Source organism: Ambystoma mexicanum, chromosome 4q (assembly GCF_040938575.1).
Source record: "Ambystoma mexicanum isolate Mex_15411 chromosome 4q, UKY_AmexF1_1, whole genome shotgun sequence".
NCBI classification, from domain to species: domain Eukaryota; kingdom Metazoa; phylum Chordata; class Amphibia; order Caudata; family Ambystomatidae; genus Ambystoma; species Ambystoma mexicanum.
In genome coordinates, this window is record NC_090928.1 from 252,068,468 (window position 1) to 252,081,688 (window position 13,221).

At 44.9% G+C, this 13,221-nt stretch overlaps 1 protein-coding gene across 3 annotated transcripts in view; it reads left to right on the top strand.

Moving 5' to 3' along the window:
* Positions 1-13,221, top strand: part of ATL2 (atlastin GTPase 2) — an 822,570-nt gene that overhangs the window by 703,893 nt on the left and 105,456 nt on the right. For all 3 annotated transcript variants that reach the window (XM_069607814.1, XM_069607813.1, XM_069607815.1), the window contains one exon: positions 11,999-12,430. In XM_069607814.1, the coding sequence (XP_069463915.1) occupies positions 11,999-12,430 (432 nt within the window). The remainder of the gene's footprint in view (positions 1-11,998; positions 12,431-13,221) is intronic.

A 13,221-nucleotide genomic window follows, 5' to 3' on the forward strand; every position in this document is an offset into this window, starting at 1 on the left:
CCTTACCTGATTCCGGATCCATCACGTCTTCGAACTTGAAAAGGACATTATTTCTGCACGCGTCGCATCGCCAGCTGCCACTCCGCGCCATTCTCACCAGTCTTCACAGCATTTTTTTTCAATCCGGCGCTGCCTCCATTTTCTTCGCCGAACTCCAGCACCTGGGGGAAAACAACAAGGTGAGCCAGGAGAGCCGACAAATACAATCGCTTACCACCATAGGCTTACCTGATTTACCACCGGAGGCATTACCCTTTAATAAGCCTCATCTTCATTTGCCGCACCTATAAAGGGAGAAAAGAAGTTAAACTCATGCAGCTTTTACCGGACAGTGTTGGGTAATACAGACTCTTACCTGAACGCCATCAGCTGCCTCCAGGCAATATTCTTTTGAACCAGTTGCAATTCAACAAGGGAATGGAATAAGAGTGAACATCTGACATATTGAACTCTTTGAACTTTATAAACCCTGGAGTCAATATACCTCGAACTCCTCCAGCACCTTCACACCAGCGAAGTAACTGGTATCTACGCGCCCCTGCATGACATGCAGGACGGAGAGCTCATCATTTAAAAACATAAGGTGAGGTTACTAAAAGGGAATATCGGAGGTGACAAGAGGGGAGAACAAGAACTGTGGGAGGGGCCATCACTAAAATCCACAGGTGGCTAAATCCCTTTCTCCACTTGCAGGAGAATACTTCTATGGATCAAGCAGACGAGATTAGGCGGGCCAGTCCAGACAGTCATCTCGGCACTACGCATCACGTTGGTGGAGACCGCAGCTGTCCGGGTCCGATTGACGCCCCTGTGGGAACCAGGTGAGCGTAACAGATCCGTTGAGTGTACTCCCTCTGTTAAGAGGTCAATCAGTTGAGAACACTTCCAGGGGAAGAGACCTAAATAGGACAAGAAGTCCTGCTCCAACTTTATTGCAATCGACTGCTCTCAAACTTCCATCTACGACAGCAGGGTCCACCACCACAACTCCAGTTGACTCGTCAGAAAAACTGTACATGTAGACTACCTTTCCAATGAGTCACTCGCCAGCGACTGGGCCGAGCTCCACCCAAGTGCAGTCATTCCAAGGATCATGTCCTAGTTCGCATTCAATAATTGTAGCGCAAGGCTCCATCAGACTTACTGACCATGACATCACCGACCCACTGACGTAAATCTTAGTGTACCACCTCGTTGACTGCCCCCTCTACATCGACTGTCCCGTTGACTACTGAATCTACAGTAGTAACCATCCACAAGGTTGCTCCCCCTCTATGGCTGCCCTCAGCCGCCCCCACTCGTTGGCTCAGTGGACCACACCGCAGGCCCCTTATCGCCTCCTTCACCAGAGGTGGGAGTGTGGCCAAGGAGATGCCTCCAGCGCTCTTGTGTATCCCAAGGCCAAGCAAAGCTGCTTTTCACCTAATCAGTGGGTTCACCCGTAGCGTTGCCACCTGCATGCATGCACTCTTTCAGATGACGAGCCTCCGGAGGCTCTCCTCTGATCGGGAAGAGGTAGAGGCTTCTCCTGAACGCATTCTCCGTAGGCCTTGCCACAGCCGCCTCGTCGCTCTCCCCTGCCAGGCCAACCCTACCAGCTGTGCCCTTGCCTGCTGCTCCTCAACCAGTTCTAACTGGGCATTTGCCTGCTGCACCCATGGAAACAGCACCTAGGAACTTGTCCTTGGACATCATATCTACCATACAAAACTTGGAGTCTGAGCTGCAACAGCGTCTGCCTCCACTGGCTGCTCCCTCTAGGAGTCCACCATTGCCATCAGAGCCGAGGACTCATTTAGTGCCACCTCTTCCTACACCTCAGCCTCACTGTTTTCTGTCCATGTGGATACCCTCAGACATGGGCACTAATCCATACACTGACACCTCACAAGGTAACAATGAGTTTGATCTGATTCCAACTTCCGGTGAGCCCCTGATGTGGACCTGCCATCCTAAGACTCCACCAGATGAGATGAGCTTGTTTCATGCACTGTTTACACATGCAGGATCATTTTTCAGTCTAGTCCTTGAAGAGCAGGAGGGGTTCCTTTTCCAAATGAGTCCTGTCCAAAGAAGCGCATTTAATATGGAAATTGGCAATAGCTCAGATGTTTCTCATTCCATTCCTTCTGGCAGTCATTCACGATACTATTGTAGATTCATTCAGCAGGGAACTATGATCCTGCCTCGAGTGGGAGCTTCATCAGTTCTTCTCTTGATCGAGGTGGGGTACCTGATGGTACCTGCAACCAAGGTGTCAAGAGGACGACCTTCTCGTTCCCCTGGGAGGGACGCTTTATCTGCACATTCCCTACAATGCCCCTGATTCTGCAAGTGATAAGGGCACTGAAACATACCCAGAGCAAGATGATGCTCATTGTTCCAGCATGGCCCAGGCAGATCTGGTACTCAGGCTTTCTACACCCGTCTGTTGCCCTTTGCATCAAGCTGCCTCCTCTTTCAGACCTCTCCAGAGAGAGGGTCGGCCCTCCACCCCGACCCAGCGCCCTGTAACTATCGGCTTGTCTCCTGCAAACCTAGAGTTTAGCTGTTACTCATTGCCTGCAGAATGTAAGGATATTCTAGCTAAAGTTAGGGCACCCTCTACCCTGCCATGCTATAAGCACAAAAGGAAGTGCTTCTCTGTGTGCGTCATAGGGGTGTTCTTCTCGTCTCATAACAGGTGCTCAGATCCAGCCTTATCTGGTCTCCCTAGCAAAGGCAGGCCTTGCTCATGCTTCCATCAAGACACACCTGGCAGCTATCTCCAGATACACTCTATGCCTAGCAGGCCTTCCTTGTGGTCTATTCAGAGCATTACCTTCTGTGAAGGCTCCAGCCCCTGCATGGGAGCTCAATGTTCTGTAAAAATTGAGTCCTCCGTTTGAACCTCTTCACAAGGCTCTGAAGTTTGTCTTAGACTGCCTAACTGGTGGCTATCACTTCGGCCAGACATGTTGAAGGCTCTTGCAAACCACCTTTTGTCTTTTCAACAGGTGGTGCTATGGACTCACCTGTCCCTTTATGCCAAAGGTTCTGTCGGACTTGCATTTGCATGAGCCTTTAGATCTGCCCGTTTTCTTCCCCAATCATGACTATCCTGCAGAACGGGCTTTACATCTGCTGGACTTGATGCATGCGTTGAAGTTCTGTCGCATGCACTAAGACTTTTCGCACAACTTCTTAGTTTGACATTTGCACCCTGGGGCAAGGGACAGACATCTGAGGCTTCCATTTTCAGGTGGCACTCTGGCTGCATCAAGTATTGCCACCGGCTTGCAAGCAGCCGTTGCCAGGAAGACAAACCATTCCACCAGAGCCGTGGCTGCTAGTACAGCGTTTCGGTCAGTTCCCTTGCTGGACATTTGCAGAGCTGCTACATGGAGGGTGACTTGTAGCTTTGTAAGATTCTACTGCATCAACAAGGATTCCAGGGTTAAGTCTGTCGGTCAGACGGTGCTTCGCAACCTTTTTAAATTGTGTTGCAGAGGTGAGTCATTGTCTTGCTTCTGTTGAGCCTGTGCCACCGACCTTGGTTGTCTATGTACTGTTCTATAATCATGTTCATGAGCATGCCAATCCATGTAAGATCCCATGCCGGAGAAGGAACAAGTTATTTACCTTTTTAACTCTCCAGCATGGGTATCTTGCATGGATTTACATGCAACCCTCCATTCTACCCCTCTGTTAGGACAGATTTTCTAAAGTCCAACTAAGGGCTTAGTAAAATCATTCAACTGAGGCAGTACAAGACTCCACTCTTAGTATAATGCTGTACCACCTGAGTTCATGGTAGCGTAGACAGAGCAGCTAGGCTCTAAGGAGGGAGAGTAGGCTGTAGAATCAGTACAAATGAAATTGTAATACAAATCGTCCAAAGAAACACTATTGTAAAAATAAAGGATTTATTTAAATCCAGGAATGCCCAGATAAATCTAGGGGTAAATAAGTGCTGTCACACATTATATGTAATCACAATTAAAACACCACACTTTGCTTGAAGGTTCACAGACCAAAGCATAAACCTTAGTTGGAACACCTAACAGTAGTTATAGGAAAGTCCAAACCTTTTCATACAAATTTAGTATAGGTCACCTATTCTAGGGGAGTAAAACCAATGGTTACTTTCATAATTACCTTCAGTAATTCAGGGGCAGTAAACACTACAAGTTGTACCGTGACGCTCAGCAGTAAATCACATAATCACTCAACTGGACAATATACTTTTTTATGAATAGTGAACACTTATTCCAGGTATAGTAAAAACCTAGAACTACTTTTGTACTTGGTTACAATAGGTGAGTAAAACCTAAGGCTGTAATATTCAATTACAGGTGCTTTTGAGATCAGTGGAACACAGATGGAGATAAGCAGTTACTCCGGGAACTTATTTTTGGCTGGCACAGAGCCAACTCAAGGTAAGTTAAACCCCATATACTTTTTTACCTCACAATGAAGTCCAGGTTAGATCTTTCCCAGCTATACAAGTAACTTATGTATGACTTCTAAGGGAAAGTTAGAACCAAAGAGACTCCGACTCTGTCTACAACAGCACAGGGAAAGCAAAATCCAATGTTACACTTTACTGAATGACAGCTATTCTAGTTGGGCAACAACCTAATGCAGACTTATTCTGGACAGGCTAACAGCAAGTCGGGGGACGCAAGACCCAGTTGGGGGACACTCACACAATTATCCTAGCAGGAATAATCTGGTGAAACCAACATTACTTTTGGGAAGAGGTGCAACCAAATCACGGGATTGTAATCTCCCTTCGCATCAACTTTCTATTAGAGTGGCATAACGGTTTCTAAGGAAGGAAAGATGTTAACCATACTTTTGAGAATAGAGAATCACACATCCAAGGTAAGTAAGAACTTTTGTAACTGTTTGTTCACTCTTAGAGTTAGTTACCAACTAACTCTTTACAAGTAACATTTAAACACGTACTTTCTTTTCTAGGCAAAAGGCCCAATCCTTAGTCTTGGAGCATGAGTGTTCTCAGTGGCAGAAGGGGGTGGGGGGAGAGTCACTAGGGACTAGTGGCCAACAGTGTCGTAATAGGTTCTTAAGTAGAAAGTCACAGTTCCTTAGGAAGACTGGGCAAACAGGTGAGTAGTTTACTTCTAGAGTTAGAAAAGGGGTCCAGGGGCTTCGCAGAAGACACCCTAGCAGAATTCTAGCAGTGGGACTGGGTGCACTGGATGGGAGGCCTCCCCATCACAGAAAACAACCAACAGCTGCACAGAAATCCTAAGAGACATAAGGTAAGTACATAACCAAGCCAACACAGTACTTCAGCATTGACGATTTTTGCAGTAGGAGAACTTCAGGATCTGCAGCCAAATAACCGGCAGTGGATTCCTTGTGGTGACTGAAACGAAGACCTCAGAAGGAACATTGCAGCAGGGGTCAAGGAATAAGGCTCTAAGCAAGGTATTCCTCACGGCTGAATGCGGTTCTGCGGATTTGGCGCCTTTTACAGGAGCACAGAAGCAGACAGAATTGCGGTTGAATTCTCATTACAAAGGTCCAGCACTCTGTTGGGAATTTTCGGACTTGATTTGTGTCTCTGGAGAGCCACCAAGATGGCCATGAAGTTTCAGCAAGATTCGGAATTCGGTAGACTATGCACTGCGCAATGGCTCGAGGTCCCAGGGCATTTTCGCCCGCAAGGTCGCAGCAACACGTGGGGTGGCTCATAGTGCAGGTCTTGAGTATAGTGGGTCTCACGAGGTTCTGGGTCGTCGTTTTCAGAGTCCCCAGGTCGATTGGAACGTAGAGCTACAGCAGGCTCTCCGGTCACTGGAAATAGGTTCAGCCGCTTTTGCTTCATCCTCTTCGGTTTCAGTGGTCGACTTGGCTTCAGCTTCCAGGTTTGCAGTATTTAACAGGAACTACAGTACACCTTCTGCATTATCTCCCTGCATTTTACAAGAGGGGGCGGTCTGGTTGTCCAATCAGGAAAGACAGCCCGCCACTGGGCTTTGTCACCATTCATGGGCTGTGGAGATTTGAACTTCTCCCTCGCTTCCTGCCTTCGCAGACAGACTGGGGCCTGGGCAGGGAGTCCAGGGGACTCCCACTGAAGATCAAAATCGCACAAAGGAATTTCCTGCCCTGGATATCAGGGGAAACGAACAAGAGACAAAAACTAAAATGGCGGAAAAAAGACTGTCAGTTTTGGTAAAATGATCACCTTTATGTGCCTTTACTGGAGCTGTGAACACAGCTCCCGGTAAAGGTGCACCAAATGAATACAAGGTATCGCTGCCACCAGCCATTGAAGGTAAGCTTGTCCCTGTAACAGAATTGTTAGTTTTAGTGTAAAAGGGTGATACATTGCATCTCCTCAGCACTCCACATAAGGTGGAATGTGCTGGTTTCACCTAACAAAAAGTAAAGGGATCCAAAGATCCTTTCTACCCTTGGGAACTGTAGTTCTCTTGGTTATCCAGCGAAAGTTTAAAAGGGAGCCCCTAGGGCAACCCTGCAACAGGCACGTATTGCCAAAAAGTTGTTAAAGAGGATAACTTCAAAAAGACACGATGGAGAGTCACCCATAAAGAGTAAAAGATTCTGAGAGTGTGAAAAAGTTTCCCACTCGGAGGTATTCAAGAAAAATAATCCACCAGTAAAGCTAAAAGTTCTGGGGTTGACCCAGGTCAGGAAGATTTACCATTTCTATGAAACTCTTACCGAACACCATCTGTGGCTCTTCTTGGTATTACTGCCCCTGTGTGTGTGCCTCTGAATCTGAGGACCACCTCCAGGGGGTGAAGCCTAGGAGGATGAATGCCCTTGGCTTGGGCAGTACAATCCAAAATGCCAGCAATAGACTCTATAAGTGACTAGCAGTTTTTGCCTTCAAAGCGAAACAGCTTTTAATATTGGAGGATTCCCAGTCTGACAACTGGGAATGTTCATGTGAATCTTTGAAGATACCCATGCTGGTGAACAGTAGTTACAGGTAAGTAACTTGTTCCTTACCCGTCGAACTAGAATTGTTGTTGCTCTGTGTGGACTCATTGTCCTAAACCACTCTTGCACCCTCCTGAGACTAAGCATTGCTGCGCTGCTGCCTGACCTTGATTGGGTTTGGCTAACCTCTGTCGTCCCTGTTCTCCAGAGGGATGACTTTGGAAATGTAGTTTTGCAAAGGTAGCGGGCGCCCCTCTCTCGAAAGAACAGACTTGATAATCTGTTCAGTGGTTATTAACCACTTGAGAGTTCGCAGCCACTGCTTTTACTCACTGTGCCCGTCACAGATGGGAAATATCCATTTGCATATCAGTCTTTGTCCTGCCCAGGGGCAGTCCAGCACCGAAATGCAATGGCAATTCCAACCTGAACGAGAGTACCACCAGCAACCCCATACACGTGTTTCACCCTTGTTGGGGATCATCAGTGAGGTGAAGCTGATGCCTCTCTAAGCACAGTGAGAGGGAGACCACGTCTGGTTGCCCCCAGGAGACCTAGGGTTACCAATCCCAGGTTCCTTGAAAAATAGTTTTGCAAAGGTAGCGGGCGCCCCTCTCTCGAAAGAACAGACTTGATAACCTGTTCAGTGGTTTGTATTTATGAAAGGAACTTGGGGTTGGTCACCCTAGGTTACCTGGGGGCAACCAGACGTGGACTCCCTGCTCACTGTGCTTAGAGAGGCTCAGCTTCACCTCACTGATGATGCCCAACAAGGCTGAAACACGTGTATGGGGTTGCTGATGGTACTCTTGTTCAGAGAGGAATTGCCATAGCATTTCGGTGCTGGACTGCCCTTGTGGGCGGGACAAAGACTGATATGCAAATGGATATTTCCCATCTGTGAAGGTACAGTGAGCAAAAAGCAATGGCTGCGAACTCTCAATGTGGTTAATAACCACTGAACAGGTTATCATGCCTTGTTCTTTCGAGAGAGGGGCGCCTGCTACCTTTTTTGTATTTTTGACTTTGGAAATACATTAAAATAAATGCGTATTACTTTTTGTAGCATTTGCATACACATTTGTATACATCTAATTTGATCTACTATGTTCTTTTTATCTCAACTCTAATCTGTTGCCACACCCACCTGTTCCCCTTAACTCAGCCAAATTGTAATCTCTAGTAACAATGTTGTATTCAGCGTGGTTTCTCACACATTGTCCACTATGCCCAATTTGAGTGTTACGTTCCCGTCTTAACTTGTACTGTTATGAACGGGGACACTGTTAGCTCTGACCATTGTGTCAGGTCTCCACCAGGGTCTTGCCCCCTTGCTGCTTGCTTCCACAACTCCGTCTCAGTCATTTTTGTAGTTCCTTCCACCACCTTGCTATTCACAGGCCTTTATGCGATTTCCATTCCATTGCTATACAGTGTTTTGCCAGTATATATGCTAGGTCTTTCAATTTTCCTAGCGCCTTTCCGTTCCTTGCGCTCGGGAAGATCCCCAGTATAAATGCCCCCATTGATTAGACATTCAGTCAAATGCGCCGTGTGGATAATTTTTGTGCAGTGTCTTTCCAGAACTTTGCTATGACTGGACATTACCAAAACATGTGAAGCATTCCTGCATTCATTTTCCTCCCTACATTTTGGGCAGCTTTGCTTAATTGCACCTTTAAATCTGGCTATTCTGTGTCAGGTATGCTCTTAGCCTTATGTACATTTGTATTAGTTGAAATCTAGCATTCCTGGAGACCTCCTTGTTGTAGTTTACTACTTTTTGCCATTCCTTGTCCGTGAAGTTCTTGCCCAGTTCTGTTTCCCAGCTTGCCCTGGTTTGTAGTTCGCGCTTTGCGCAATTGTTTGAGTGCATCATTCAACCATGATATTGCGTGTCCCCCTTCTGAGATATTATTCATTGTTTCTATTTGTCACTTGCTATTGTGCCCTCACCTATCCCTGGCCACCTCCTCTTAATCATGTTTACAATGGATTGGTATAAGGTATTTTCCCTTGTGTATGCCTGTTAGGGCCTGTAATTCATTGAAGCTTAACCATGTACCTTCCTTTCACAAGACTCCTATAGTTATTACTCCACATGTCTCCCAATTGGTTCTCACATTGGCCCTCAGGCCTCGATCTGTCATCACTGCTGCTAGGGATATTTGTGACAATATAGGCTCTGTTATAGAGTTTTTCACTGGTTCTGTGCCATATCTGTATGCCTAGTTTTACTAAGTGGGTATTCTTGCAGTATTGTTGGGCGTACACGCAGAACCTTTTAGGTTTAGATGCTATGGTACCCTGTTTGTGGGTTGTCCGAGTAGCATAGGCCATTTCCTTGATTTTGCCCCTCCTGAAATTCTTCTCACAGTAACCCGACCTACCATCTAACCAGACCCAGTCTTGACTCCAGAAATTACCTGTGCATCCATCCGTCCCAGACAATATCTGCTGCAGTCATCTGGGGGGGGGGCATAAGGTCTGGTGACAGATTGTCGTAGGTCCTGTTCACCCAGGTCTCTGGCTCTCGGGCGCAGTCTTTTCATTCCTTCCCAACCCATCTTCTTATGCGGTCCTGTCTCCAACTGTGCAACAATCAGTTTTTTCATGCCTCTTAATTTTGGCACCAGGGCCTAAGCTATTGTGGTCTTGATTGATATATTTTTTATAATGCGCCTATACTCAAGTGTTTTAAGTGTGGTCTCTCTGAACTAATTTTTGCTACCTGCCTTGCACCTGCGAGCTGTAATTTACATACTTATCTTTTACTCATAAACACAGTCTGACACATGTAAGCTGCCTGTGCCTTTTTGTTGCATTTTGGGTCCTATGGGGTTTATAGCAATAATTGTATTTTTTTTACTACATACCTGTGATTTGATAATTTATTTTTCTTCTAACCTACTTGATGCAGGTCTGCAGTGCTACAATTAAGCCTTACAAAGTAGGTAGTACTATGCTTCACTGTGGCTTTCTACTGTTTAGTGGTCTTTTTAGAGACCCTTTACTGTTTAACATCTAACATTTTTAAAGGTACTTATTTAAATTGTGGTTTAATAGCACATTACTTATATTGAAGAGTATATGTATTTTCAGTATATATTGTGCAGAGTGTTTTATTGGGTGATTAATTGTAATCTGATACCCGCCCTCTCCCCGTCAAATGCTGGACTTGTCACATTAAAAAGGGCTGGTTTTGACAGCAAAACATTCCTTAACCTTTCGTTAAGTGTCTTAGCTCTCGAAACTCTAGGCCACTGACTAATGCATTATTCTACCAAATAGGCACTCTTCTAAATAAAGTACAATAATAAGTAGACACTCAACACTGATTTTCAGAGTAAAAGTAGCTTTCACCTCATACACAAGTAACTTGCTATGATGTCAGTATTTATGAAATGTATGAAGTGAGCCTAGCTGGGAAGCAAGAGAGGTCAGTACAGAGGGTGCGGGAGGAGGGTAATGAAGGTAGCTAGAATGGTTTAGGAACCACAGGAGGGGTTGGCTCCCAGGGAGACGTTGAAGGGATAGAAGTAGGGTTCAGTATAGACAAGATGTTTCTTGAAGATTAGGCTCTTGAGGGATTTCCTGAAGTGTAGGATGGATGATATCAGCGAGTTGGCTAATTATTTGAGACGGTGCATAGCCAGACTGGTTTCATGTTTTTTTTTCCTTCTTGCAATTCTTTTAGTCTGACGATGTCTTCTAGGTGATGGAGGCTGTCTTGGACATGATGCGTTCGTGAAGAGGTAGTCTATAGAGGATCAGAGTTTTGTGGAATTTGCTTAGTCCTATGTGTGCCATAGAATGCTGGAGTGATTTCAGAGTTTCCAAGGAGGCGTCGGGACATCGAGAGAAGGGAATTGACACTAGCCAGTTAGGACATGACCAGAGCTTGGGGTACTTGTTTTGCAACTCAGTGTAAGGATACAAGGCTTGACTTTGTGAGTGCTGGTTACCGCTCTTTGAATATTAAAGAAGTGATTTTGCAGTCTCAAGAAGAGGGAAGCATTCTGGAAGACTTGAAGAAACCCATCTTTAGGGAATGTCTGCAAAAGCTTTAAGTTGCTATTTAATGTTTCGGTTGGGAAGGCAAGAGGAAATGTCCTTGGTTTCTTGCTAGTCTTATGCTCTTTGTAGGTTGAGCCCAATGAAGGTACTGATATAGGATAACACAATCCTTGATCCCAAAGCTGAGGGGCCACATTTTTGGAGATCAGGGCATGGTTTAGCATGGTTGCTTGTCAAATCCTGTTAAAAGCCTTCAAACTTACACTGGTTTTGTGCCTTTCCAGAATTTTTTGAAGCTTCATGAAGCACTCTGAGAACAAGCAGTCACTTTGATAACACGTTGCCAAATTCAATAGGTTTTTACTTGTGCTCTGCTGAAAGTGGTGATGCTTCTTTCAACTTATGTTCCCAGCAATGCCACTAATCAAGGTCTCAAAGCACTTTAAGCGCTCCCTCCATACATAAAGCTGGTTATTTTGAACTGCTTTCTTTTCTCAAGAAAACTAAGCCTAGAAGGCCTACCCACTCTGCCATTAGTTTGGTGGACCGCAGTCTAATGTGCTTATGCTGGGTCAGTGTCCTTCACCTAAATGGGTGAATGAACTTGAGTGTCCAGGCTGAATAGAAGTACTTTCATTAGGCTGTTATTTAGTAATATGGGCCGGAACTCCATCCCACCTTCCTGTTACGACAAACACTTTGATGTGGTTCCATTGTATTGCTGTGGAGAGACTTCGGGGGACCCAGTGAAGCAATCGGACACTGCAAGGATTTGAGTGGCACAACCATCTTTACTTTACCAGACCTGCCCCTTCCCATGTACAAAGGCCCTCTCATGAACTTGTGCGAACACCAGCAACTCCCTGGCTGTGCGATGACATCAAACAGGGATTCCTAAAAGCTGAGCCACACATCCACTATTGCCAACTTTCACTTGCACACCCATTTTAAATGAGCTCTCTAGGAAAAATACATACCAAATGCATATTTTTTTCAAAAGTAATCTAATGTAGCAAACGCCATCTTACTGTTTTCCATTTTTTTTTTTTTTTGTCTGCAGGTGTGTGGTGGAGATAAGCCTTACATTGCACCTTCAGACTTGGATCGAAGGCATCAGGATCTGAAAGAGACTGCTGTCAAACAGTTCCGCTCAGTGAAAAAGATGGGAGGCGAGGAGTTTTGCCAGCGTTATCAGGAACAGCTTGAAGCAGAGATAGATGAAACCTATGCAAACTTCATAAAGCACAATGATGGCAAAAACATATTCTACGCTGCACGTACCCCAGCCACACTTTTTGCTGTTATGTTTGCAACGTACATTGTCTCAGGACTGACTGGTTTTATTGGCCTGAACACAATAGCAGTCTTGTGTAATCTAATCATGGGTGCAGCACTTCTTTCACTCTGCGCCTGGGCGTATGTGAAGTACTCTGGTGAATTTAGAGAAATAGGAACACTCATCGATCAACTGGCAGAATTAATATGGGAACAGGTTAGTATGAATACATTTTATTCTCGTATACATAGTTTTGCTGCCAGAAATCATGGAGGTCAACTTAAAAATTGTAAATGCATTGAAATGCATAAATACTGTTGTCTTCAATACAAAACCCTCATCCAAAGAGCGTCTAGCCTCAATTTCGTTCCAGGAACTATTTTCTAAGAACCACTACTTCCAGTGTCACCAAATTAATAGTGAAATGTTAGTCACTCCAGTTCTGAAACAGAGCACTAAAGATTTTAGAAATATTGAACATATTAATGATCCACTTGTTGGAAGTACCTCTTCAAAGAAGTCTAGTTGTTGAACACCATGTTAGTATATATTTTTTTATGACAGACTGGGTAATTGGTTTTGTACTGTTCACTTAGGGTTTCCAAGTGCTTGAACACGCTAATGCATTTTGCTATGTTTCCATTTCTTAAGGCCAACTGCAATGCTCTGAAGTTAATTGTTGCATCTCAAAACGTGTCCCTTAGATGCTTCTTCTAATTCATGTTGGTCCTACAACCTTTAGGAGACTCCCATTCTGGTGCCTTTTTCATATTTGTTTTTTATTGGATGTTTTGTAGCTTTAATCAATGTTCTTAAATAACCTTTTTATCTTAGACTTGCAATTAACCTTTTTTTCTTGCCCTAGAAAAAGATGGACCGAACACTAAACTGTCTGAATTAAGTTGGAAATGTTTTTAGTCCTTTGCTATGAAGGCTAGAAAAGGGTCTCCAATATGTAGTGGGTTAATCACATCTTCCAAAGCTACTACTGGTCGTCTCACAGTGAG